The sequence below is a fragment of the Guillardia theta genome (assembly GCF_000315625.1).
Source record: "Guillardia theta CCMP2712 unplaced genomic scaffold GUITHscaffold_25, whole genome shotgun sequence".
NCBI lineage: Eukaryota > Cryptophyceae > Pyrenomonadales > Geminigeraceae > Guillardia > Guillardia theta.
The window spans coordinates 258,495-282,145 of record NW_005434649.1 but is presented as its reverse complement, the minus strand read 5'-3'; the positions used below and the strand labels follow the sequence as shown (position 1 = coordinate 282,145).

The following is a 23,651-nucleotide window of genomic DNA, read 5'->3' as shown; positions in this document are numbered from 1 at the left end:
CCTCCTCCTCCTCTTCCTCCTCCTCCCCCTCCTTCTCACCACCACCACCACCATCTCCTCCTCCTCTCCTCCTCCTCCTCCTCCTCCTCTCCTCCTCTCCTCCTCCTTCTCCTCCTCCCCACAACTCCTTTCCCCTCTCCCCTCCCTTGTTTTACCTCCGCTCGTCGCAGGCTCTCTCTTGGAGAACAAGTAGAAACGGCTCTTGCCATAGGACGTGGCGCAAAGTATGGGATCGATCTCCAGCTGCCGGGAACGGGACGATCAACCTTGATGAAGGAGGAGAGAGGAAGGAAGAGGAGCGAAGGATTTCAAGGTGAGAGGAAGGGAGGAAAAAGAAAGGAGAGAGAGAGGAGGAACGCAGGGAGAGAGGAAAGAAGGGAGGGAGGGAGGGAAAGCTGAATGAGGAAGTACACTATGAAGGGAGAAAGGGAAAGGGTGCATAGAGATTTCAGCTTACCTCCTCTTGAAATACTTTTTCTTGTCTTCCCTGCAGGCACATCAAGATAGATCAAGCGCAAGACAGGGAAGGAAGAGAAAGTAAAACTTGCAGGATGCAAAGGTTGTCGGGAGTGGGAGATTGGGAGAGATGAGTGTCGAGAGTAGACATGGGAGGGAAAGGAAGGGAGGAGGTAGGAGAGAGGAAGGGGAGAGGAAGGGAGGGGGGGGGGCGGAGCACGGGCGGGTAGGAGGGAAGAGGCGGGGTAGAGGAGCAATTACCTGATAGAGGGAGAGGGAGAGGAATCTTTCACTTGACTCGGGCTGGCTGCCGCGTCAGCCGGGTCAAAGAGCAGCAGCTCGTCACCTTTCCCAGCACCCTCATGACCTTGTTCTCCACTAGGTTGACAACCTTGATGCCTAAACATGCCGTCAGACTAACAGAAGACTATGCTCCCTCCAACATGCTCCCTGCCCTGCCTTGCCGTTCCTTGCATTTCCTCCCCCCCCTTGTTCTCTTCCCTCGTTTCTGCCCTCCTGTACCGCCATCTTCCCTTTTTCTCCCTCCCCTTCCCTTGTTCCATTCCTAGTCTCGTTCTCTCCCCACCTCCTGATACTTTCTTGCGTCCGGATCTCACCGATCAGAGAGCCGTAGAGCAAAAGCTTTCCACTTTGATCGAAGATCGCGTTCGGCATGCAGGAATCATCGCTGACGATGCCCGTGAGTTCCTCCTCCTCCTCCTCTTCCTCCTCTTCCTCCTCCTCCTCCTCCTCCTCCTTCTCTCCTCCTCCTCCTCACTTTGACTTGTTCGACTCCATCTCCTTCTCCACCGCCTGCTCACACGTCATTTCCCGTCTCGTCCTCTCATGTGCTCTCACCATTCGACGACCGAAGTCAAGAGCGTCAAGGGCCATGTTTCCTCCCTATGAGAACGTAAGGGAGGGGAGGGGAGGGGCGAGGATGAAATGCAAGATGAGGCATAAGAGGATGAAAGGTTGTTGTGAGGAGAAAACTAGGAAGGAAAGCAGGGGAGGACTTGCGACATGGTGCTGACAATGCTGACTTTCAAGTCAGCAGCCGATGAGATACTTTACCTCTGCTTGAGAAGATGAAAGCGCTGAAAGTGACTCGTCGATTTTCTGGTCGACCTCTCAAACTTCTCCTCCTTGAAACCCTCGTCTCACCTTGAACAACTTGCCCGTGAGGCATCTCCAGATCCTGACCTGTGACGAGCATGCGTCAGCCAGGACCCATTATTCCGATGACAGTCAGATCATCATCTCCCTGATTGTTCAGTCTGTTCTCCCTCCTCTTCCTGCTGCTGCCCCTGCTGCTGCTGCTACTGCTGCTCTTGTTTCTCCCTCCTGCTCCTCCCCTCCTGCTTGTCCCCCCCCTGCGCCTCTTGTTGTCCACTGTACCTGCTTGTCCGAACACATGGCAGCCACGAGATCTCCGTCAGGGCTTAAGTCCAGCGAGTAGGCGAACGAGCGAGTCTGTTTGACGGGAGAATCGTCAGAGCGACGAGTAGGAAGGAACTTAGCTGGAGGACCTTAGCAAGCTCGTACAAGTCTGTGTCTGACTTGAACCGAAACTTGACGCCGGAAGGAATCTGAAAGAGGAGGTGAGGAGTTGTGGAGAAAGAGGAAGAGGAGGAGAAAGAGGAGGATGGGGGAACCAGCAGAGAGGAGTAGAGGTCGAGAGTGGGATGAGGAGGAGGTGAGGGAAGACAGCAGAAGGTTCACGCACGGCAACCCTGCAGGGGTTCAGCTGCACCTGGAGGGTGTCGGGGTCCCACATCTCGATGATCCCCTTCTTGTCTGTGGAGATGACGGCTTCCAGCTGTCGGGCGTCAGAAACTCATCCAGACGCGTCAAGACGAGCAGCCTCACCTGAGGATGGAAACACATCGCACAGACGGGGTGCTTGTGGAGGGAGACCACCTTCTGTTGTCGTTGACGTCAGCAGCGTCTTCATCCTCCCTTCCTTCCTCCTCCCTGCTCCCTGCTCCATCCTCGCTTCCAAGTCGTCCCTCCTCCCTTGTCCTTGTCCTCCACTCTAGCTGAGATTCAAAACATCGCGTTACCAGTTCCTTGTTGCTTCCCTTGGAGTCGAACACCTTAATATCGCCTTCCATGACAACAGCAACGTCAGTTTCCACCAGAGGAACAGCAGTACACTGACCTGAGTCTGCGCATGCAATCGCAATCAGCATTTTATTGGCTCCTGCCCTCGAGATCCACTCGACCCGACTCGGTCTGATAGGTGAAGCGATCAGAGATCAAGACAAGCACAACAACAAGCAGCGGTGCCGTCAATCATCACTGCCGCGAAAACAGTGCAGACAAAACCATTGAGGTCAAAAGGTTGAAATCGAAGACAACAACACCATCACACAACAAAAGCAAGAAACTGCTTGTGTAGTTACTGCTACTATCAAGGACAAACATCGCGGTCGATAGTATTTCGATGGCATTTAAAGATTCTTGTCGTCATGATAGGAAGAACTTACGTGAAGTCAAGTTGGATTCGGTTCACCATGTCGAAATTGATGACATCGAATACATTCAGGACCTAGAAACAGTCAGCCATCTCTCACGAAACTTCTTCAGAGAAATCTCCATCAATCATTCAGCGAACAAGTCATAGATCAATGTTTGAACAATCAATCAACGTGCGCCCAACTCATCCCATATCCGCTCATAACGAACAACAACCAATCCTTGCAAGAGCACAACAGCAGCAATTCTACACTGAAACTACCTTGTCTTTGCTGCTGACCGAGCACATCCAAACTCCTACAGCCGCAATCAGACATGGTCGACTAGCAAGTCAACTCAGACCATCAAGAGAGACCGCCATGCTTGTCACTGGCCCAAGATGTGCAAAAAACCTCTTCACAAACTCGATCTCTTTCGATTTCTTCTTCCAGAACTTGATGTGGCCCTCCGCGCTGAAGGGATCGACAAGCTCGTCAGACCTTTCACCCGCCCGTGCTCCTCTGCGATGAGAAGAAAGACATTCTCTCCTCCTCCTCCTCCTCCTCCTTCTATCAGCATCATCATCATCATCATCATCATCATCATCATCATCATTATCATCATCATCATCATCATCATCATTATCATCATCATCATCATCATCATCATTATCATCATCATCATCATCATCATCATCATCCTCGTCATTATCGTCGTCGTCGTCGTCATCATCATCATCATCATCATCATCATCATCACCTTCCAGTAATGAGAAAGTTTGTCTTGGTGAACTTCACGTGCAGCACTTGGTTCTGGTGCATGTAGCTTCTCTGCGCCTGCTCTCACTCGGAACGCCAACAAGGATCAGTCAAACCTCGTAGAGCTGCGCGCTCGGCAGATGGTCCAAGAAGACTTGCTGGAACTCGAGCACCTGCCGCCCTTTCACGAGAAGCAGCTTGCGGGAGGATGGGGGGGGACGCAAGCGACGGAGAGGTACACTAAGAGGAGAGGGGATCGAGAGAGAGTGAGAGAAGATTTCGAACCTTTCGCTTCTTGTTTGGATGGCTTGGCGGAGGCATGGGACCAGCCTCCTCATCGCTACTTGTTGCACATGCCGTAAATCCTCCTCGTACCCAGCAATACAAGGCAAGTACCTGTCGTCATCCACAGAGGGGACGGGAGGCTGCTGCTGCTTCTCGGCGATCTCTTTGCTCTCTATCCCCATCTGCTACCCTGTGAATTTCCTGGCAGACACAGAGACTCTTCTTCGAGCAAGATTGTGTGCAGCTTCTGCTCTCGCACAGTCGCTGCCATTCAGTTCTACATCGCCGATGGCACGTTAAAAGATTTTGCAAGCTCCACACCGTCTGATCCTCGTCCCTCTGACATAACCCTCCTAGTGGAACTCTCCTGCTGGCAACAACTGGAATATTGTGCCTCCTGCTTCTTCTAAGGATCCTCGGTGTGGTGGCCTGCTGATCCCCTACCTTGAAACTGAAATCTCGCTTCATGCGCTCATGGTGAACTGATACCCTCTGCGACCCAGACGTCTGAACTATGGCTCCCTCGTCCCTGCTCCCCTCCTCCTCCTCGTTCTCCTCCTCCTCCTCGTTCTCCTCCTCGTCATCGTCGGTGTCCTCGCTCTTGTGATCTGCGTCCTACTGCTCTCCTTCCCATCACTTGCCATGATCCTCGCACGCTACAGTACTCATCCGCCCTTCCCATGACGGATACCCCTACCCCTGCAAGACAATGAGATCTACCCCACCCCACAACTTCCAATATTGGTTCTGTAAACCCCACTTTTTGTAGTTGTATACACCCGTACTTTCTAACCCCTACCCCATCCGATTATTCCATGCATGGCGATGGAATGCCAAGGGAATGCGAGGGAACGGCGAAGAATGAAGCTGAAGGAGCACGAGGAGAGGAACTAGGAGGGAACGAGTGATGGTGAGGAGAAGGGAGAGGGAGAGGAGGAGGAGGCTCCATGGTCTAGACATGGAAGTGAGGGCCAGCGGCAGACTGAGGAAGGCAGGAGGGGCTAGACCAAGTAGGCTGATGGTGTACAATGCTGCGATCATGGCGGCGATTTCTCGAATACGAGCATGCGTGCTACCTGTAGGTGTGCTCGAGAGATTGATGGCAGAATGACACTTACAAGTAGATACTGTTGGGGGGGAGCATGCAGAGGGTGAAGCAAGGAAGGGGATAGGAAAAGGCGGCCATGATGATGAATAATTGGCGAAAGGAGTTTTGAAGGCAAGGTACATGATGGAATAGTATGCATATCAATGGAGAAAGAGGTTGGACTGCCGTCTGAGTTTCCATGTGACGACGAGATCAAATTTATATGTGATCAAGGCAGGATCCTGAAATTTTGATGTTTCTAGATGGAAGGTTTCGAAGACATGGTAGATTTTGAGCATGATCCTACAATGGCCATGTGCTGTCGGTACGTTCCCCTGCCATACTGAGCTCTTTCCGTTCATGCTGTTCTTTCTTGCAGGCGAGAGATGCGAGAAAGGACGTCTTTCCAGGTGAAGTTAGATACGGTGCGCTCCTCCTTCTATCTTCTACCATGGCGCTCGTGACATGGTTGGGAAGGTGCGAAAAGCCATGCCGGCTCCATTGGTCGACAAGTCGCGCATATTCTACGAGGAGGAAGTGTTTTGCAAACCAACCAGCAGCATCCAGAGCATCCCGATCCCTGACTATCCCAACGCCTTGACCGAGGATGAGATCGATCGTGCTTTGGAAGACGTCGACGACGATGCAGAGCTGATGATGATCCGCAATGCTAGAATGGAGGAGCTGGTGAGAAGCAACAAGTCGAACAGCTCCAAGGAGCAGCAGCAACTTGATGTGCGATATGGCGAGGTAGAAGTGACGGATGCAGGCAAGGTCCTCCAATTGATCATGGCCGGAGTCCATCTTGTAGTGCTTGTCGACCGAGCCGCTGAACCAGGTTCGTCAGAAGGAGAGCTATCAGGTGGAATCCTCAAGAACATGCGCTCTCTTGCGCATCAGTTTGTTGGGACGTGCTTCCTTTGCACGACGCTGAATTCACGGCAAGGGGACGAACTCAGAGGCAGCCTTCACGTGACAGACTTTCCTGCCCTCGTCTGCTGCCGTCACACCGTCATCGTCTCTCGCGTAATGGGAGCTGCATTGAGACAGTTTGTTCTGATGGACTCGGTCGGCGCTGCCGTGTTTCAAGCTTGGCTGAATCAGGCTGGAATCCTTCACAAGAGCAAGGAGGACTGCCAGACTTCAAGGCTGGAGGAGCAACGGGGGAAGAATTCTGCAGCATCTCGGCACGACGAGAGCGAGGATGAGAGTGACTCGGGGTCAGAGGATGAAGGTGGGTCCTTCCACACGTCGTTCCAGTCGAAGTTGAGGATTGACCGAGAGCTTGGCTCCAAGACTTTCTCGAGGTAAAGACCAATACATGCAAAGTTTTAAGGCGACCTTGTCGAAACTGAAGTACATTGCTTTTTAGGGCACAGATGGATAGATCAGCGGCTGAGCAGGTAGGCTGATCCAAGAGCCTCGCATGCTTCTTCTGATTCCGTGTCGCATCCCACCAGGCACTTGGGCCCAACGTCTGCAGAGATACAAACTGTTGCCATAGAGGATTCTTCCACGAGCACTTGATAGGTGCGGAGACATGATCGATCATCGCTCGACATGATGGATGTTTGCAGGCGGGATCAAGAGCAAGTCGACACCAACCCGGGACAAGCCAGTCCAACTGCATCCGCACGATACGCATTGAAAGAGTGAAAGAGTGAAAGATTTCAAATAATTGCTCTCCGTCTCGTGCCTCAGGCTTCTTCATCTTTCTTGTCGCACACCACCTACACGGCTCACTTCTCAGTGCATCCACTCTCCCAGGCTCCCTCCTACCTCCGCGCCTATCCTTTGACCGTATTGGTTTTCTTGTAATATTTCGTTCAGTGATGGTTTGTTAATTGCAGCATGCAAAGCCCAGCTTCGAATTCTTCTAAGTTCTTATCCCTAACATGTGTTTGCTCTTTTCCCATGACCAAGGTTTGTACTTGCAATAATCGTTACCACCCACGGCAGCCCGGGGATTCTGTACGGGTGCTCTTTTAGATTGGTACCGGCTATATCATTTCATTCAAGAGCCAGACTGATATTTGCCTTTCTTTTTCAGTCAATGAAGATATTGTTCTTCTGAAGTTTCCAGGGTTTCCAGCTGCGCGAGGTAGGAGAGGCGGACACTGAGCTCATGGTTTTGAAAAGAATCGAGTTACATGTAGTTACATGTACACAGAGTGATTGAACTTCTAAGTCACTTGATGTGTGTTGTTGAAGTTTGTGCTGGAGTCAAATAACTTTTGGCAACCAATCTCGCTGGGTCCAATCATTGATTTACGATGGTTCAGGCTTTGGATTCGACGAAGGTAGAACATGTCGCTCGCCGATTCTTTTATAGTGTTGAAGTATGTGGGGGATTTTTTGTCGAGTCGTTACAAGGCTTTGGCTCTACAAAAGTTCAAGAAAATCGACGAGCTCGAGATCTCTTGCAGCTAAAACCACCTCCCTCTGTCATCGTTGTCCACTCTAGCCGGGTAGATTCCCTGCTCTTGCGAACGCATGCGTATACTAGGATCTGATCGTCTACGCGTGCAAGACGACAGCTGGACATACCCTTCGCTCATCCTAGGCTTGCCTCTACAACCGAATTATCATCAGCTATCTCCTCAAGCAAACCGAAGCCGCTGAGCTTGAGGAGAAAAGACCCGTCTGCCTGAGGAGCAGGCGACCTCGCTCATTTGTCTTCAAGTTGACAGGAGCCAGCCTTAGATGCTGCTCTGTCTTCCTTACTGCTCGTACGCAGTGGGTCGTCCCCTGTCTTACCCGCTTTGTCTTCCTACGAGCTCTCACTGGCTTCCAGACCCTGCGAGGCTGAAGCTTCTCAGTGCCGTCGTGAGTTTTCAGCTACTCCACCTCCACTCAATCACTACCACGATGCGATACGGGGGGGGAAACCCTTGCTAGACCAAAACATGGTGATTTATTACAGACTCGGCGTCATCTGAAGGAGTGCATACACGCCCTCCGATATTCTCGCAGCGACACACCAGGTCCGACCGGCACGGCATTGTGCTCGAGTGCAATTAGCCTTGACACGCGGTATATCCGGCCCAGATCTGGTCGTGTGGGTAGTCGCACATTTTGATGCGATCAGGGTCGAACGCATCATAAGCGCTGTCACTGACGCCAAACTTACCGAAGATGGTATGGTCGGTTCCATAGGGGCCATACACACTCTCGCCCGAGGATGTCAGGTAGTGAGTCTTGCCGCTGGATCCGCCGAATTCTCTGTGGTGGTAGCTGGCAGACCCATAGTTCCAAGCGTCGCCAATGTTTCCTTCGACTCTCAGGTTTTGATCGTCAGTGATGGTGGTCAAAGGCCAGGAGGTGCTGAAGAGGCCCTGAAGATGACTGATGTCCGCAAACTGAGAGAAATCAAGGCAGTCAGAGCTTTCAAAGCGCCAACTGAGGCGGTCAAGTTCGATTCGGTCAAGGATGAGGTTTGAGGCAGAGGTCATATAAGACAAAGAATCATCTTGATGTTTGAAGCAGAGGTCATACAAGACGAAGAATCATCTTCACAAGGCCACATGGTGCAGGTTCGATGAGTACAGAGGCGGGAGGCGACGACTATGCTCTTACCATGGATACCTCGGACTCGCAGGCGCCGCGGTGAAAGGACTTTACTTTATATCGCACAGGGTGTTGACTCCACCCCTGGGTGAACTATACGGGACGAGGGGTAGTAAATGGGTGTGTCCCGAAAATCAACTTCCAACGAGTTTTGGTACAAATATTTAAACAAATATTTATAAATAAATATAAATATTTGTACCAAACTCCTACTAAACTCCTCTTTTTTACTGAGTACTCGGATCTATTTCGGATGAAGAAAAGGGGGCTTGATTTTATCATTACCACTAGCTGTTTGGCCCGGCGATGTGGTTTGTTTGAGGATGTGAAATGTACTGAGATGAAGACTACAGTGTGAAACAATGAATCCTTTCGCTCATCAAGCTCAAGACGCATATAATATGATCATGGCTGCGTTATGAGAAGAAGCCTGGGAAGGGGTATCACACTTCCTCAAACCCAACTGTTGAACAACTGTCCGGACAAAACCATTCCGACTGTGTCGCTTCACCCTTGAAGACAAAGGCTGATCTCCGATCTGAGTCTCTTCTTCCCTGAAGAATCTGTGTTCTTCCTAAACAATTGATCATTCTTCCTGCCTCTTTGATCGTTCATCATCTACTCTTCAAGGTTGCTTTCAATCTCTACATTATCTTACTCATTGTTCCAAACACTGGCTCCAGGGAGCGAAAACCAACACTTGCTGATCCAAAAACTTGATTTCTTGCTGTCCCTTTCCTCAACTCTTGTCAATCTACTCAGAGCCTATGCTGATCAATCTCACAGACCAATCTGAAATCTTTCTCGACTTGTTTATCTGGATTCTGAGGATCTGTGTTAGCCTTGCATTCGAAGGACATCAATCTTGAGACGATCCAGGCGCGACCTCCATCTACTTCTATAGCAAAGTTGAGTTGCCTGAATTGTGAGATTTGGAGATAAAGCATCTTCAGGTGAGCAGAATCCCTCGTGGTGGCTAACACAAATGCTATGACCTGCACTTCTGATCAAAAGGAAGATGGGCAAAACATGAAGTTGACATGTAAGTTCACCTAGATCAGTCAAACCATCCATCCCTACCAAGGAGCACATAATGCTCGGTTCGGGATTGACTTTCCAACACAAATCCCTGCTTTTCAATCCCTATGCCCGTTAATTCAGCATTTTGCTCTGCATGAAGCATTCACCTTCGGAGAACTTCAGTCATGTCCATCAGCGACCTCATCTTGCCCAAAAACATACATCTAGCCATGTTTCTATGGGTCCGTCAAACCATCTTCCTTTCCGCGGCCCAGTCATATCCAGAGGAATGGCAAACCTCGGAAAAGTGGTTGTTGAGAAGAGTGTCTTGCGATCTTGACTAATATAGCTTCTTCCACCGCAGATCGACGCTCTAACAAAGAAGATCCATATGTCATTTTAGTTTCGCTCATCTTCTGTTTGTCTCTCTCTGCTTGCACGCTGGTGCCTCCTTTGGATCTCTTTTTATCAGCTTCTCTTGCTCTTCTGTCGCCCTGGCGATGAAAGCCGGATGAAAATGTGTGTGACGAAAAGTAACAATAGTGGTTACCTCTAACTGATCCAACAGGCAGTCAGGCTGGTGCGGTAACTGCGTGAATAGACCGGCTAGTGCGGCAACATGGTGAAGTATCAGCATACTGAAGTTGACTCAGCCTGCAAGCAAGTGGGAGCATACCTTGCATCCGGGGGCGGGGGAGGAGGAGAAGTATGAAGGAGGGTCCCTTTGTTTTGTTTTTAAATTTTACACTTCCACCAAAAAAAAGACGACTTGGCGCCAATTTCCCGTCCCATATGGCGGCTGATCGATAGATCTGATCTCCCGCCTCCCCCTTCCCCTTTCCTCTTGCCCCTTTCTCCTGCCCTCCACCAACATCTCTTCCCCGTCATGTCTCATCCTCCCTATTGTCCTCCTCTGACTCCTCCATGTCATCCTCCATCTCCTCTGACACCTCCATCTCCTTTCCCTCCTCCTCTTCTGACTCCTTCATGTCGTCTTCACCCTCTCCTCTTCTAAATCCTTCATGTTGTCTTCATCTCTCTCTTATCCTGACATGCATGCTTCTCCTCTCCTCCCTCTTTCATCTCTTCACACTCTCTTATTACTTCGCTGACCTTTAAGGAGGTTGTACCCTCTCGCTTTTGGTGACTGAATACACTTTCTCAATCTCACCAAGCATGCGATCACAGCGTCTCAAACATTCTGGGCTATTTCTTCCAATTGAATTGAATCATGCATGCTGGTGGTGTCATGAACGTTTTGTTTCTACTACATATACTTCAGTGACAACAAAAAATCCGTTGTTCACACGAGCACTCGTGCAAACAAAAGCTGATATGCAGCAATGATGGTCATCGTAGCTTTGAAACTATTTGCTAGCTTTTCAGCTTTGTATTGTCAGTTGCACTACACTATCCATTGCTCTACGGTTTGCCGCTGACTCCGTCATGCTGCAGGGACAAATTGTGCATTTCACGGTGAAGAGCAGCAGCGAAGTTTGGAGTCATGGTGAATGGGCAGACACAGCAGGCATCTGAGATCCCTCCATGCAGAGAAATCCTCGTGAAAAGTCCCGCGGACGGACCCAAGGAATGGACCATGATCGAGATGCAAGGCATGCTCCAGGCCAGAGATTCCTCGGACAGCCTTGACGGATTGGACATTGGGAACCTGCAGATGAAAAAAGGAGACAAGAATGTATCTCTGACAGTAGGAAACCAAAGGCTGGAAGGCAAAATCGTCGACCTGAGCAGCCCTCTCGCAGTAATGCTCAAGAGAAAGTCAGAGCCCTTGCAAGGCGGCCAATCGGCTACGGAATACAGCATAGCCGGAATCATCAAGAAGAAGATTGTTTTTAATCACCGGTATGCCTGCAAGTAGCAAGCGTGTGAGGTCTGACCTATGTTTCGAACCAGCCCTACAGTCATCACAACCCATTACGTCTCGCCGATGAAGGATCTAGGCTCACAGCTCGAGTGAAGGGCTGTCGCTCTTGGATTTTCTCTCATGTTCATTCGTTGGCACTGCTTGTGCTTTTGAAGGGAGTGCTACAGACCACCCATCCCTGACTCGCTTGAATGGAATGAAGCTGACGTCAACGGACGCCGGGAAAGTTGTAGTGGTCCACTGCTGTTGGAACCTGTACAGATAAAAACCGTGATACCTTTCGAAATTTTGTCTCTAGTCGACCTGTCCCTTCTCTTCTCCTCCCTCACTGCAACCGGACACATTGAAGAACGATATCGAAATGTTTTGAGTTTCATTTTGAAGGCTTGAAAAATTCTCAACTGATTTCATATACACAGGAAATCACACATCATCCCGTCTCTAATCACACCCAGAGATGCAGATTCCCTTGATGCTTCCTGGAGGGCCGAAGGGCACCCACTTGCAGGACTGCCATCCAGCACATCAAACCGTGAAAGACAGAAATGAAGGAATTACCGCTCCAACTGATGCAGAAGCGTTGCAAGCCAGCTCCGTCTTGAAGGCCGTGCACTTCATGTTTCCCTGGTTGACAACAAAGGAAAAGAGTCACAATGCGGACCGCTAGCCATGAAAACCGGTTCAGATGTCGTCGTTGACCCTACCTTGGAGCACTTCATCGCGGGGATGGGCACAGGGAGCACTTTCATGCACCAGCCTGGTGCGGTTGTGTTATAGATGGATCCGCACCTGGAGAAGGGAGAGGGAAAGAGAGACAAGAAGCAATGAAAGAAAACCGTCACTGCAAGCTCTTGTCACAGTTCAAACAACATACCACTGGCAGCATGGGGTCGCATCGCACTCCTCTGCTGTTGTCATGTTGCACATGATCGGGGCAGGGGGCGCGGGGGGAGTGGGAGGAGTCGGCGGGCTAGGAGGAGCAGGAGGGGAGGGGGCAGTAGAATGAGACTTCTTGGCCTTCTTGTGCACAGTCGATCTCTCGCTCGTTGGCGTCTTGCAGCTGTCCCAGTTGTACACGCACATGCCAGTCTTGGCGGAGATCGGGCCCTCGGGTACCCACATGCAATCGCTGTGCTCGTCGCAGTCTGGGAGACTCATGAATTGACCGCAAGTGGTAGGAGCTTTCTGGCACTGCAGAGTCGGGATAGGGAAGGGGGTAATCATCATGCAAAAGCCTGGCTTCGTCGCGTTGAAGATGGTTCCGCACCTGCGATTCCACCATCAAACCATCAAACAGGACCAAAATTATGTGAATACAAGCATGACATGACCAAAAAAAAAGTGATCGATACAAAACTCATGCATAGATGTCTTCATCGCAGTGCATGTCTACCACGTCCTTGCAGATTCCACACCCTCGCTCAAGAAATCTTACCAAGTACAGCAGGGGTCGTCGTTGCAGCCCCCAGAGTTGTTGTAGAGCGTGCATGACGGGCCAGGAATGCTCGAGGCCTTGAGAGGAGCGATGGCAGATATGGAGTCATCATCATCTATCCTCTTCCTCATCGGCACTGCTGCGCAGATCGCGACAAGGACAGTGAAAGCCGCGAAGCGCATTTTTTCGCTTTCAGACTGGAAGAACGAACCCAGACCCCACCCTACCGTTTTAGTCAGAATGCAGGGGGAAATCTGACTATGACCCGTACATTTCCCTGGGATTGAGTGGGTGAAGGTAGTCACTGCTTTGAGACTCCTTCAAATACCATTTCGTCCCACTATTTCGGTGATACATTATACTCTAAGTTTAATATTTGAAAATTTACACAAAGATGAAAATAATATTATGAAATACTAACACGATAGCACCCCCTTTGCTAGTGATTCGTTATCGTCTGCTCGGCCTCGGCCATTACGGTACTAATGTGGTACCAGAAAGAAACAAAAAAGAAACTCTTACACTGATCGATCTAATCTGGTCCCAGACGTACATCCCACCGACCACCCACTATCTCCACTGGTCCTTTCGAGTACCACCGGGTCATCAAAGGTCTTGACCATATGACCCCACCCCTCAGAAAACGATGCACCCTTACGTACCGTGCTGGCTTGCCGGCCAGGTACGTAGCCATCGCCGGGCACGGTCCGTCACGGGCCGGGGCCAGCGGCGGCCCCGATTTCAAGTATCCGATGCTTTGAGCCTAGCCTGCCGCCGCGTGCGGTACGGTCCGGGCCGCACCGTCGGACTCCCGGCCGGCCCGGCGAGCGGCGACGATGCCCCGGGCCTGATGACGGCGGGCTCGGACACCGTACGGTCACTCGGCCCGGGCCGGGGCCGCCCTCAGCCCGGCCGGCCATGCGTAAGTTGGACGGTCTGGCGCGGCCGGGCGGCGTGCCACGCCGCAGTCACGGCACGGTCCGAGTCTCAGTCTGCCCGGCTCTCAGCGTACACTCGGAAGTGCCCGGTCGGACACTGAGGTAATCCGATGATCGTGGCCCGGGCCGCGCCATCATTGCCAAGTTCCGATCGATGGTGACGGTGCCGCACCGTGCCTAAATGATGAAGTAAAAGTAAAAGATCTTGTGACAGTGACTGTCAGCCGGAGCTCCGGCGGTGGGTGGCAGGCAAGGAAGACAGCCTGTCTGTCCGAGGCTCGCGGGTTCCCTCCGTGAATCGCCGGTTCCCTGAGGCCCTTCGGACGCCAGTTCAAATTGTTGTGACGAGCGGTCCTAAATGAAGCTGCCAGCTCGCCTCGGCATGTTGTTTGTACTGCGTTTGGGTCTGTGTTAATCCGGGGAAGAAAGCTCTCTACAATATTTTAAAACGCGAAAACCAATAACAAAAATTTATAAACAATGCAGAAATAGATTTAATTTGTACCAATTTTAAAAAGGTACTATTAAACAGTGCTTGATATTTTAAAATAAAGTTTTAAAAGCCATTCACAGAGCGTCACACACACGTTCCCCATGGCGTCATCGCTCCGAATGGCAGATGGGCGAACGGGGAGGCGGGAGGAGGAGGCGGAAGAAGAAGCTGAAGCTGAGAGCTCGTCCCACGTGCTTATGATTCCAAGAAGATGTAGCATTAGTAGCTCGAGGACAAGAAGCGAGTGTAGATCCAGCTTATTCAGCCCGAATGGTATGATGCTGTAAAGGACAGCGGTGCAAGAGTGTTTAGAAGAATGTCTTGCGATGAAGATTCGAGGATAATCGCAGTCTGACATCTGATATTGTTTGATTTCTTCACATCTAACTTGTCGTCTTCAATCTTCTCACTTCATTTGAGGTGTAGCGGACGAAATCCTGACTTTGCTGCAGGTTAGGTTTCATACGATGTTGCCACCCAAGCATCTCGGAGTGGATTGCGACATGGATTCCGGAGACACGACATGGATCATGTATGGTTTATTCGACCCTCTGTGATATCTCACTCGCATGCAGCGTCTCTACTGCACTTGTGCTTGGAATGAGCCCAGCACTAGCGTTCTTCGAAGCTGGGATGTTGCGATCCAAGCACTCTCTCTCCATCATCTCTCAGGCATGATCGCCTACGAGCATCGACTTTATCTCACAAATACTTTCACCATCAGGCGTTTGCGGGGAACGCGCTGCTCTCTGTGATGTGGCTGCTCTTCGGCTACACCCTGTGCTTTGGCCCCACCATGAACGGCCTCATCGGTGCCCCATCGCATCTGCTCTGGTTCAACGTGCGGTATGATCAGTGTGGCCCTCACGCCAAGAACATCCCAGCAGCTCTCTTTGCGCTCTTTCAGATGATGTTCGCCTCCATCACGCCGCTGCTCATGACTGGGTCCTTCGCCGAGCGCCTCCGGTGGGACTGTTTCCTGGCCTTCACCGTGCTCTGGGAGCTCTTCGTCTACTACCCCGTCTGCCACTGGATCTGGGGAGGAGGCTTCCTGGGTACCTGGGGGGTCAAGGACTTTGCGGGAGGGATCGTGATTCACGTGTCAGCTGGGGTGGGGGCGCTGGTCGTTGCCATGTATATCGGTGAGCTCGTGGCGAGCTGGGGAATTGCCGGGGTTGACGATGATGTGAACTCGGAGGAAGGACTTTCATCTCTACCATGGAGAGTTTCCTCCGTCCAATCTGCCACTTGCTGGCATCGGCACGGGTGAGAGGAGGAGGAGCAGGAGGGGGAGGAGGGAGTGGGAGAGGGGTAGTTTGAGGAGAAGTTGGTTGAGAGTAGGCAAGGGAAGAGGCAGGGTAAAAAAGGATTTCAAGGTGCCTTATCATTCCATGTCAGCTCTTCTGTGGATGGGCTGGTTTGGTTTCAACGGAGGATCCGCACTGCAAGCAGGAAATCTTGCTGTGTCTGCTGTTGTTAGCACTCACATTGCAGCTTGCTTCTCGGCGGTAATCAATCCATGGAGGAGGAGGATATGGTGGTCTGGGAGATGATGATGATGATGATGATGATGATGATGAGGAGGAGGAGGAGGAGGAGGAGGACGAGGAGGAGGAGAAGGTGGTGGTGGAGGAGGACGAGGAGGAGGAGGTGGAGGTGGTGATTGAGGAGGAGGAGGATGCGGGGTGATTCATGGTGGTGGAGTCTCATAACGATGGAGATGACGATGAAAGGGATTGGGATATCACCTTCACGTTTTGCTTCTCCTGACCCTCTTTCAGTCTGTTTGGCTGATCTTGTCGATGATCCATCACCGACCAGCGGCGACCGGGATCTTCAACGGAGTTCTTGCTGGGCTAGCAGGTGAGCGGGGGAGGAGAAGAATTCAGAGAGGCAGAGGAAGCAGGAGAGGCAAGAGGAGGCAGTGCTCGACTCATCAGTCCTCTCAGGCATCACGGCAGCGTCGGGGTGGATCAGCACGCAGGCGACCATCTTCATCGGCATCACGTGCGGGTTCGTGTCCTACTACGGCATCCGGCTGTCCAAGGTTGGTCGGACTCTCCGAGAGGAGCGGCAGGGAAGGTCCCTGAAGTGACAGCAGGCGCGGCTGCACATCGACGATGCTCTTGACGTCCACATGGTTCACGGAGCGACCGGTGAGGAGTGTCAGGGCTGGCTGGTGCCCTGACGCCTCCTCGCAGGTGCTGTCGGCGCTGTCCTCCTTGGGGTGTTTGGGAGGAGGGAGTCGGAGGAAGTGTCGAGCTTCGAAGTTCATTTTCACACCTCGTGGACTCAGTTCGGCATGCAGGTCTCCCTCCTATCCTGTCTTCCTCTCCTCCACAACCACCAGTATTGCTTCCGCCGCCGCCGCCACCACCACCACCTCCTCCTCTTCCTCCTTCGTTCTTGCTCCTTTTCCCGCCCCTTACATTGTGTCCTGCTGTTCCCTCATGCTCCTCTCTTCAGGTTATCGGAGTCTTCATCGTCGGCCTGTACGCAGGGATAATCACCTGGCTCCTCCTCCGCCTGCTTGAGAACCATTTCGGAAAGCTGACGCACGACGACGAAAGGCAGCAAGCCGGTGAACAAATTCTTTCTCTACCTGCTCCTCTACCTCCTTCTCCACTCGCTCCTCTACCCCCTCCTCTCTCTTCCCGCGTCTTTTCCACCATGCTGAACGTGTCAACAGGTCTCGACTGGGTGGACCACGGAGAGGTTGCCTACCACAGACTTTCTGTCCTACCTCCTGGCAAGCAAGGGTTGGCAGAGGTGAGCTCCTCCCCAGCTGGCCCCCAGCTCTTCCTCTGCTTTCCTCCTGCAGCTGCCCCCCAGCTCTTCCTCTGCTTTCCTCCTGCAGCTGCACCAGCTGCTCTCACACCGTTGACGTCATATGGTGCAGGAGTACTCCACCATCTCCGAGGATCTGCAGCTGCCCATGGAGGACGAGTACTTCCGCAAGAACACTTTACTCATCCAGGAGGACAGCGGGACGGAGTCGGACAAGCTGCTGAATCTTGCAAGACAAGGGAAAGGAAGGGTCGGGTATGGTCTGTGAAGCGAGGGAGAACGAGGAGAAGGAGGAGGAGGAGGAGGAGGAGGTTCGTGGAGATATTTACACACGAGAGCATGCTAACGAGACAGCGAGAGAGGAGAAGGACAAGGAAAGGAAGAGGAAAGGGAGGGGAATGAGAAACAAGATAAGAAATGGAATTAAAACTGCCAACTTCAGCACGCCCGTTCTGTTCGAGGGGACAAGTCCATCTCCTCTTGCTTCATCCTCATCACGTGAGCAGTCTTAGGCCGTTTCACCTCCACGCTCTGTGCCTTGGGAGGCTCTTTCCTCAACAAGGAGGCAGAGCGCGGCCTCACTCCTCCTCCTCTCCCTTCCTGCACCCGCTCTAGAAGCTCCTCCACCCCAGCTGAGCTCGAAGCTGCTTCATCCAGCTGCGGCATCGGATCGCTGTATCCCTTCATCACCTTCTTCCCCAGCAGCAGCGACATGAAGTATTCTGAGGTGCTGCTGAGACCGACGGCCTGCGCCTCCAGCTCCCAGGGGTTCTTGTACTGCGACAGGGAGAACGTGGGGTCCCTTGCCCGCGCTCGCTCCGTGCTCCTGCTCAGGCTCTCTCTGATCATACTCTTGAGGGTAGAAGAGATGACTCTCGAGCCTCTTGCCAGGTCCGCAGCCACCTGTAGCAGCTGGCATCCCATCCTCAAGTGATCTGAGTGGACGAGGAGGAGGCCGTGCATGGCGGCGAACAGCAGCAACAGGTCGGAGCCCTTGCCAAGGAGCTTGCTCCGTATCCTCAAGGACCTCGAGACACTCGCGCGGGGGTCGAGGCCTCGCTCGGCCCTCCCCTCTCCTGCTAGCTCCGTGACCGTCAGCACGTCCAACATGGCGGCCATGGGCAGTGAGTCGGGAGCATGGAACGCGTTCACAGAGGGCAAGTTGTCTCTGACGAGCTCCTGAGCCTCCTTGAAGGCTCCCAGTCTTGAGTAGAGGAGGACCAGGCTGAGAACGTCTTGCAGCAGGTACTCGTGCATGCTCCCCATCGCCTCCCTCCTCCGCCCCATCACCTCCTTGTACTTGAGCTCAGCCAGCTCGAAGTCTCCTCTCAGCTCCAGGATCTGACCCAGGCAGTTCTCGGCAACGAGGGTGTCAGGATGAGACTCGGACTTGAGGGCGCGGCACGTGCGGATGTTTCTCTCCACTACCTCCTCCGCTTGCCGCAGCTCTCCGACCGCCAGCAGCACGAGGGCCTCCAGGTTGTTCGCCTGCATCAGCAGCTCGTGCGAGGACCCGAACTGGTTCTCGACGTTTGCGATGATCGTCCTGACGACATTCAGCGCCGCGTCGTGACTCCCGAACTTCCAGAAGCTGACAGCCTGAGCAAGAAGCGCCTTGTAGTAGAGCAGCGACCGGCTCCCTTGACTTTGCGACATGACAGCACAAGCGATCGCTCGCATCTTCAGCGCCATCTCCTTGTTGCGAACAGACTCGTAGAGGTCTGCCAGCTCTCCGACAGACAAGGCGACAGAGGGGTCGAGAGATCCGAACTCAATCTTCTTGATGAAGATCGACCTCTTTAGCAGGTGCTCCGAGATGTCGAACTCGAAGAGCTGTCGGTGTATCACGCTAGCAACCTCGTAGATCATCGCGCTCGTAATGATCGAACCAGCCGCTCGCTCGTCTGCCCCCAGCTCCTCCTCTCGTTCCTCCTCGAACTCCGAGGACGCGTCGCTGCCGGTCTCGCTCTCACTCTCCTCATCCTCCGCGTCAGGGAGCGGGTTCACTTTGAGCAGGCACGTCTTGAGGACCTCGAGCGCAGCCTCCCCTCGTCCGCAGCGGCTGAGGGCGAAGGCATAGAGGACGGCAGGGTCCACCAGGTCCATCCTGAACTTCGCGGGGTCAGATTGCGACAGCTCGGACAGCAGCTGGGCTTGAGACTCGACGAAGCTGACGAGCTCCACGTGCCGTTGGGAGACACTCAAGAACGCGAGGAACCTCGAGAGCACGTGGACGAACTCTTCTCGGCACTGGTTGGGAACTTGCCTTACGCATGTCTGCATGAAGTTGAAAGCTGAGTCCTTCTTCCCTCGCTCCAGGTAGACATGCACGAGGCTGTCGAAGAGGAGAAGCTCGTTGGTTGGCCGGTCTTCTTCTCGCTTCAACATCGTCAGACAGATCTCTTCAAGCTCGCTGTATGATCCTGCTTCCCACAGCATGTACACAAACTCTTCTTCTGTGTCGAGGAACAACGTCCCTGCGCTCGAGTTCTTCAGTTCTTCATATGTTATGTTCCCGTCGTTGTCTTCGTCTACTTCTTCTTTCAGCATTTCAACAGCTCTCCAGAAAATTAGCTTCGAGCCCCGGAAATCGCCTTTGTCCGCCGCGAGCCTTGCTTCTACCAGCATGTATTGAACGTGCGCAAGGAAAGGAAGCCCTAGCTCTTGATCTTCAGCCTCCCTTGCTCGCTTGTAGAACGACAGCGCGATGTCATGATATCGCATCCTGTGCAGCAGCTCTGCGATGGAGTTGATGAGCTCGACACGGGATTTGAGATCGAACTCGAGCTCCGACGCTTGTCTAACGCATTCCTCACACCTGTCTATGATGTTGATGGCGCCAAAGAGATCCGAGCCGAGGTACGTCCAGTAGAACACCAGGTCAGCCTTTCCCTTGGGGTGCTGCACCAGCTTCAGCAGGAACGGAGGGCTCATGAGCTGATTGCAAAGGTCCTGCCATCGTTTGCACTGGAACAACTGCCATGGAACCTCCTCGACGGTCCGGAAGGAGAGACTCCTGCTGGTGAACGAGGCAGCGATGCGGAGGCGGCAGGACTTGATAGTCTCAGGATGTTTCAGGTACTTTCGCCTGATCGCCTCCTCAAGGGAGCTGTTGTCGAAGCTCATCAGCCCCCCGAGGACCTTGAAGAAGCCGCGCACGTGGATGTACAACTTGGAGAAGAAGGCACGAGGCACCTGCAGCAGGCGGAGCAGCTCAAACTCGCTCAGCCCTCGGCGAGACAAGCTGACACAGGTCAGCATCTCCTCGCACAGACCCACGACCTCACACCCTCGCTCCAAGCGCGCCAGCAGTGCAGCGTTGAGCTCTTCTATGCTTCGCAAGTTGTAGAAGGAGCCGTAGGAGCCAGAAGGGCGAAGGTCATGGGTGGTTTGAATCGATCTTAGCACCGACGTGAAGAAACGAGCGTTGGAGGTTGAGGTCCTTTCAGTGAGTCTCTCCTGCAAGAACGATGAGGGTCATGGTTGAAGACGACATGCTTGAAATGATATCACGACATACCTGCAACTTCTCCGGCATTGAGATGTTCTTAGATCTCATCCATCTTTCGAGGATTGAATGTTTCTCTTTCATATCCAGTGATCTCAACTCGTATATGTTCCATTTCCTTGCAACAAGCTTCGTCGTTGCATCAGATTGTGGAGTTGTTGACAACACGATCCGAACAGAACTGGGAACTTGTTTTGGCATCCAGATGTCCAAGTCAAGCTCATCTTTACTTGCCTTGATTGAGCTTGCAGCGATTTCTCCTTCAGGTTTGTCGTCTGTCAACACAGGGCAGAGTTTCTCAACGCCGTCGATCATGAGAATAGCTCTCGCTGATATCGATGACAGTATGTTGATCCACATCGCAAATGCTCCAGGCAACAGCTCGTGATCGTCTGGCACTTGCTTTCGAAGACCGAACCGCTTCTTGATGTCTTGCAACAGACCTGCCGATCTTGTCAATCAGAGTGAGGATCCAAGCTCCTCACGTCGTATCATGAACGTCCACTGTCTCATCTCGTTGTTCATGGAACAGTAATGACGGAAAAACAAGTCAAACGCGTTTGAGCTTTGAAACCGCTGACTCCAAGCAACGAGAAAGGCTGTCTTCCCGCAGCCTTCACTGCCTGCATCAACGGTCCTTGTAATCTCAACAAACAAGCAATACACAGAGGGCTTCACCTACAACGATGGTCGGATGCTTGAATGTCTGAAGCCCAAGCACTCTCTGGTCCAGCTCATTCATTTCCTTTACACGGAAACGTCAAGGGTAGAAGCAGCATCGCTCCTCCTCCTCACATCTTCACGACCCTCGAAGAAATGCACCACAGACTCTTCAAACTCAAGTACCATATGCGCATCCACCTCCTCCTGAAATCTCTCCTCCGATGCCAGAGCAAAGTCCTGAACGAGCTTTCGTGAGCACATAATACGATTGTAGCAAAGAAAACCCTCTCAATCTGAGCCATCAAATCTTTGTAGACCAGTTCTGCAAATTCCGAAGGATTTTTGTAATCTTCCCTTCATTCCTGTAGGTTCAGAAGGCCATCTCTCAACGACAAGTAGTACCTGACAAGAACTCCCCTCGAGCTTCTCAACTTGGTTTTTAGTCGACTCAATCTTTCCTTCTCCCTCAAGGTTTCACATGACAAAGATTTCATCTTGGAAGCATCTTGTATCTAAAAGCCAATCAACCAAACAAACATCTGATACCAAAGAATCACTTTGGTCAAATATTCTGTATCTCGAAAGTAATAAAACATGGAGGATTCTCCCCTCCTGTCTTGGAAGGCTTCATCAAATTCTGCATCCTTTGACCAAAACAATTACTCAAAAAGCACGAGACAGGCCGCAGTCTTCATCACCTGTAGATCAACAAAGAGTTCTTGATTCATGTTCAACTTGAGATCGTTTCTATGCTCAGCCGTGCTCTCAACATGAAAGGTCTTTCCAAGTCGATCTCCCACCACCCCGATGAAGTATGTCTTGACATTCTGCCTGATTTCTAACATGCGATGCTCGACTCGTGACCTCTCATAAGCTGTATCATCACTCACGTTCCATCCGAAGTCACATTCGACGAAATGGACTCCTCGGCTCAGACATTGCAATCGGATCCTTGGGAATACATCTTCAGACAAGAGCCGTCGCTCCTCCTGCATGTCCTCCATTGGACTGCTAACAAAGCATCGAGCATATCTCTCTGAGAACGTCTCACGATTGCTGTTTGCAGAGCTCTGAGAGTAATCAAAATCTAAGAACTCGAACAAGGCTGCATTTCGCTGGAGGGACCCAGAGAAGCTCTCTTTGATCTCTTCGATGACTCCAAAGTCTTGCAGGCGAGTGGATATCTTCAACTCTTTGTACAACTCGCTCAAGATTCCTGCCTGCACTCCTTCGAAGCTTGAGAAGCCTTGATTGTTCTCCATGTTTAAAGTCTCTCATGGATTTCATCAAGTTGCTGCAGGTGTTCACTTCTCGTCAGTCTACACGTGCGAAACTTGCTAGCCCTCGTACACATCTGCGTCACATGATCTAGCTTCTGTGTCCACATCTACATCATCCAGATTCGCGTACATGCTGGCCCGCCATGGCGACTATCTTGTCGGTCCGGATGTGAAGGCAGGGGCAGTTCTAGGATTGACAAAGCTGAGGCGGGTTTCACTGGTAGTGAAAGCGAAAGTGAGCAAAAGCTGATCCAACGCTGAACTTGCAAGCTCTTCAGTAGGGCCCGCAGATCAGAAGTACAGGAGCTGTGGCACGTGCCATGAGGCACAGGAGCTTCCTAGCCAACAACCCATGGCTGCTTGAAAGTGTAAGTTCGGAATCAGTCTCGGCACGGAGGCTTTACGTACAATTCAAACCTCATACAATCTGAACCTCAAGATCTTAAACCCCATCCCCTCCTCTACAGCCCTCCCCCATCCCCAATCTCACATCGAACTCCATCCCCCTCCTCGTCCCTCCTTCTCCGGCCTCCGAGCGCTCCTGAACCCCCGTCCCACATGCGACCCACCTCCTTCCCGATGCAAATTCGCTCCTCCTCCTCTTCCTCCTCAAAGCTCCTCATGCTCCCACAGGAAGCGATCCCTCCCTGCCGAAGCCTCCCCCTCCTCTACAGCCCTCTCCCATCCCCAATCTCACGTCGACCATCATCCCCCCGCTCGCCGCTCCTTCTCCCTCCTGCCGCAGCGAGATCTCTCCTGAAAACCCGTCCACGTCCAAGCCCCTCCGCAAAGCATCCTCACGGCTCCTCCTCCTCCCACAGGAAGCTCGCCCACCCTCCCTCCTCCCCCTCCCCCCTCCCGACCCCAAGCTTCTCCTCCTCTTCCCCGCCCTGAGCCATGGCCACAGCATCAAGCCCCTCCAAGCACCCCAGCCAGCCCTCTGCGCCTCCCTCGTCCCCCTCCTCTGACCCTTCCTCTGTGCCCGATGGCTCCTCGGATGGCTCCCCCTCTAGCGCCAGCAGCTCCTCCCAG

The 23,651-nt window shown here is 52.4% G+C and overlaps 7 protein-coding genes across 7 annotated transcripts in view; 3 read left to right on the top strand and 4 right to left on the bottom strand.

Annotated features, from left to right (window-relative positions):
- GUITHDRAFT_106571 (hypothetical protein) overlaps positions 1-4,138 on the bottom strand; it is a gene marked incomplete at both ends in the record, with an annotated part of 5,923 nt that extends 1,785 nt beyond the window's left edge. Inside the window, 18 exons of the mRNA XM_005834508.1 lie at positions 803-855; positions 1,074-1,144; positions 1,235-1,269; positions 1,315-1,359; positions 1,621-1,659; positions 1,855-1,929; positions 1,986-2,045; positions 2,183-2,275; positions 2,326-2,379; positions 2,520-2,563; positions 2,618-2,691; positions 2,946-3,007; positions 3,197-3,231; positions 3,277-3,386; positions 3,673-3,749; positions 3,788-3,844; positions 3,957-4,014; positions 4,068-4,138. Of these exons, the coding sequence (XP_005834565.1) occupies positions 803-855; positions 1,074-1,144; positions 1,235-1,269; positions 1,315-1,359; positions 1,621-1,659; positions 1,855-1,929; positions 1,986-2,045; positions 2,183-2,275; positions 2,326-2,379; positions 2,520-2,563; positions 2,618-2,691; positions 2,946-3,007; positions 3,197-3,231; positions 3,277-3,386; positions 3,673-3,749; positions 3,788-3,844; positions 3,957-4,014; positions 4,068-4,138 (1,113 nt within the window). The remainder of the gene's footprint in view (positions 1-802; positions 856-1,073; positions 1,145-1,234; positions 1,270-1,314; positions 1,360-1,620; positions 1,660-1,854; positions 1,930-1,985; positions 2,046-2,182; positions 2,276-2,325; positions 2,380-2,519; positions 2,564-2,617; positions 2,692-2,945; positions 3,008-3,196; positions 3,232-3,276; positions 3,387-3,672; positions 3,750-3,787; positions 3,845-3,956; positions 4,015-4,067) is intronic.
- Positions 4,139-5,207: 1,069 nt separating this feature from the next.
- GUITHDRAFT_106570 (hypothetical protein) lies at positions 5,208-6,691 on the top strand (the record flags this gene model as incomplete). Its single annotated transcript, XM_005834507.1, has 7 exons — positions 5,208-5,268; positions 5,314-5,368; positions 5,423-5,468; positions 5,521-6,350; positions 6,416-6,446; positions 6,504-6,573; positions 6,621-6,691. The coding sequence occupies 7 exons, from the start codon at positions 5,208-5,210 to the stop codon at positions 6,689-6,691; spliced, it is 1,164 nt and encodes a 387-aa protein (XP_005834564.1).
- A 1,369-nt stretch (positions 6,692-8,060) lies between these two features.
- On the bottom strand, positions 8,061-8,495 carry GUITHDRAFT_137359 (hypothetical protein; the record flags this gene model as incomplete). The annotated part of the gene is made up of 1 exon (XM_005834506.1): positions 8,061-8,495. One exon carries the CDS (start codon positions 8,493-8,495, stop codon positions 8,061-8,063), a length of 435 nt encoding a protein of 144 aa, XP_005834563.1.
- Positions 8,496-11,134: 2,639 nt separating this feature from the next.
- Positions 11,135-11,608, top strand: CTF8 (chromosome transmission fidelity protein 8; the record flags this gene model as incomplete). Its single annotated transcript, XM_005834505.1, has 2 exons — positions 11,135-11,493; positions 11,545-11,608. 2 exons carry the CDS (start codon positions 11,135-11,137, stop codon positions 11,606-11,608), a joined length of 423 nt encoding a protein of 140 aa, XP_005834562.1.
- A 348-nt stretch (positions 11,609-11,956) lies between these two features.
- On the bottom strand, positions 11,957-13,132 carry GUITHDRAFT_162652 (hypothetical protein; the record flags this gene model as incomplete). The annotated part of the gene is made up of 5 exons (XM_005834504.1): positions 11,957-12,025; positions 12,074-12,139; positions 12,220-12,304; positions 12,390-12,782; positions 12,951-13,132. The coding sequence occupies 5 exons, from the start codon at positions 13,130-13,132 to the stop codon at positions 11,957-11,959; spliced, it is 795 nt and encodes a 264-aa protein (XP_005834561.1).
- A 1,752-nt stretch (positions 13,133-14,884) lies between these two features.
- GUITHDRAFT_157599 (ammonium transporter) lies at positions 14,885-17,436 on the top strand (the record flags this gene model as incomplete). Its single annotated transcript, XM_005834503.1, has 11 exons — positions 14,885-14,913; positions 14,957-15,053; positions 15,106-15,515; positions 15,580-15,647; positions 15,780-15,889; positions 16,163-16,244; positions 16,331-16,428; positions 16,483-16,537; positions 16,583-16,642; positions 17,071-17,150; positions 17,281-17,436. The coding sequence occupies 11 exons, from the start codon at positions 14,885-14,887 to the stop codon at positions 17,434-17,436; spliced, it is 1,245 nt and encodes a 414-aa protein (XP_005834560.1).
- Positions 17,437-17,482: 46 nt separating this feature from the next.
- GUITHDRAFT_162651 (hypothetical protein) lies at positions 17,483-22,601 on the bottom strand (the record flags this gene model as incomplete). The annotated part of the gene is made up of 8 exons (XM_005834502.1): positions 17,483-20,627; positions 20,689-21,119; positions 21,162-21,299; positions 21,355-21,421; positions 21,472-21,576; positions 21,624-21,693; positions 21,742-21,851; positions 22,038-22,601. 8 exons carry the CDS (start codon positions 22,599-22,601, stop codon positions 17,607-17,609), a joined length of 4,506 nt encoding a protein of 1,501 aa, XP_005834559.1. The 3' UTR covers positions 17,483-17,606.
- Positions 22,602-23,651: the final 1,050 nt, after the last annotated feature.